The sequence below is a fragment of the Cyprinodon variegatus genome, unplaced genomic scaffold (assembly GCF_000732505.1).
Source record: "Cyprinodon variegatus isolate N-32 unplaced genomic scaffold, C_variegatus-1.0 Scaffold525, whole genome shotgun sequence".
NCBI lineage: Eukaryota > Metazoa > Chordata > Actinopteri > Cyprinodontiformes > Cyprinodontidae > Cyprinodon > Cyprinodon variegatus.
In genome coordinates this window covers 434,812-437,233 of record NW_015150978.1, presented here as the reverse complement: position 1 = coordinate 437,233, position 2,422 = coordinate 434,812, and the positions used below count along the sequence as shown (strand labels likewise).

The 2,422-nt window shown below is 50.8% G+C and overlaps 1 protein-coding gene across 1 annotated transcript in view; it reads left to right on the top strand.

Moving 5' to 3' along the window:
- Positions 1-2,422, top strand: part of LOC107095128 (microtubule-associated serine/threonine-protein kinase 3-like) — a 49,384-nt gene that overhangs the window by 38,052 nt on the left and 8,910 nt on the right. The window contains exons 19-21 of the mRNA XM_015391104.1: positions 1,322-1,446; positions 1,520-1,708; positions 1,793-2,016. Coding sequence (XP_015246590.1) covers positions 1,322-1,446; positions 1,520-1,708; positions 1,793-2,016 — 538 coding nt within the window. The remainder of the gene's footprint in view (positions 1-1,321; positions 1,447-1,519; positions 1,709-1,792; positions 2,017-2,422) is intronic.

Genomic DNA, 2,422 nt, shown 5'->3' with positions numbered 1-2,422 from the left:
TGTGCTACAAGCTGTGGGTCTAGATACGGCAGAGGCGGCGAGGAAGTGCGGGCGAGTTTAGTCCGACGACGGAGGGACATGAGGGGCAAAAAGAGCAGAGATCCAGGTGGAAAAAGGGTCCCAGCGTTCTCGCGCACCTCGCTCTTCTAGCGGGTCAAACTTCACGAGTTGTTTTCCGCAATTTCGGTCATAAAAACAAAACAAGCCGGCCTCCTGTCTGCGGCACTGTCTGCCGTCAGCTACAATTTGGGAGAGGTGCAGCGGAGCGTCTGGGGAGGGGGCGGGACGTCTGGAGCCGAGGTATTGCATTGCACTGATTTTATGCAGTATTTTTTGATGCGAGGCCTTTAACAATCTATAACGCAGGGATATTATTATTTTTCAGTGAATGAGGTTTTTATAGGTGGAGTGCAACTTTTCTACTTCTTTCCCCCTCGACCACCACCCGGTCCTCGCTGCATCTGACCCCTACGGATCCCTCTGCGTGTGGTGGGTCCACAGGAAGGTGGAACCACGTCGTCTGTTCAGGCCAAACCCGGCCGGGCCCCGGGGGCATGGCCCAGCCACCATGCAGGCCCCAGGCCTGGCTCCAGGGTGGGGCCTTGGCTTCGCCATACCAGAAGACGTCACGGTCCTGGATTTGATTCTGTCCATAAGGGTCTTGTGATCGAAATGAGTTTCCTACGCAGGGTGGGCTGGGCGCAGCCTTCGAGATCGGTTTAGGAGCTCAGTTTACCCGGGAGGAGCTCGAAGTCGTTGCTCCTCCACGTTGAAAGGAGTCAGCTGAGGTGGCTGTTCCAGATGCCTCCTGGTCGCCTCCCTTAGGAGCTGTTCCAAGCTTGTCCTATTGGGAAAAGGGCTCATGGAAGGACCAGGACACGCTGGAGGGACTATGTCTCTGAGCTGGCCTGGTGTCACCTCGGGGCCCCCCCAGAGCCGCTGGAGTGGATCGGGAAGTCTGGAAATCACAGCTTAGACTGCTGCCTCAGAGACCCGGCCCCGGATAAAGCGGAAGAACATGGATGGATGGTTGATGTGCGAGTGTGTGCGTCTGCCTTATATGCCTCATTCCCATCGATGCTCTTTTTAAAGAGAAATAAGTCTTGTTTTTAGGAAGAACTTCAGTCTCTCTGTCTCTTTAGGAAACTAGTTTAGCAGAAACAAGAAAGGTTAAGCTCAATAATATGTGATATTTACGTGGAGAAGAAGAGTATCTTTACAAAAGGACGTATTGATCTTGTAGACGGGCCGATTCTGGGTTAAATGTCTAAATAAAACCAGTGATTCATTTTTAACGTGTCTTTTTTTTTCCCTCTCGCAGCCTTCGTCCACGTGCCTCCTCCAGCCCGTCGCACCCAGAGCGCGGCGGCAGCGGCCCGCTGGTGATGAGCAGCACCCAGAGCCTGGATGTCACGGCTCGCTTCGCCATCCCCGCTGAGGAGGAAGGTAAAGCTGTTTGTCCGTCGTTACTTCACGCTCGACACGAGAACATGCGCTCACTCTGAACCCTGACTTACAGACGGGATCGTTTCCAACCTGAGGCGGATCCGACTGCGCAGCAACAGCACGGGCACCAGGCCGTCGTTCCGCAGAGGGGCGTCCCGGCGGATCGCTCACCAACTGGAGACCCCAGAGAAACCCAGATCCCCGTCTGGCAACGTCCCCAAGTCTGCTTCAGTCTCCGGTCTGTCCCTCATCATCACCCCAGGTGAGACCCAGATGCAGCTTTGTTCAACGGCACAAATAAGAGCAGATTGTTTAACTCTAAATACTTCCTGCCTTCTGACACCAGACGACTCAGCAGTTCCTCCTTTGAGTCCCAAATCATCTCTGTCCCTGTCGTCCAACCCCTCGTCCCGGGACTCGTCCCCCAGCCGGGACCTGCCCGTCAGCGTCAGCTGCCTCAGGCCCCCGGTGGTCATCCACAGCTCGGGCAGGAGGTTTGGCTTTGCCCTGCGAGCCATCAGGGTGTACATGGGAGACAGCGACGTCTACACGGTTCACCACATGGTCTGGGTAGGTGGTCTGTAGACCCATCTGAAGTTAGCAGCATCAAAGCAAACCTCTTTTTTTTTTTTAAGACTCGTTTGAACCGGTCCTATATCAGGTTGGTTTGATGAGGTCAAATTTATGGAGTGAATTTTGTCCCATTGTTGAAAGCAAATAACACATTTTGGAAATAAGAATAAAGTTAAATGCAATCCAGAAGTACCAATTTAAAATATGTTAGTCAAAAAACTATTTTCTCAAATATTATGTTTTGAAAAAAATCAATACATTTTTTTTCACTTTTTTTAACATTTAAAGCACTTCAGATTTTTTTTTCTTATGCTATTTATTTTTAAATTTGTGTTTTTCAAATAGAGTTTTACACATTTAAAAAAATTTACAGACCACATTCTCTTCACTTCTGGGTGAAAAT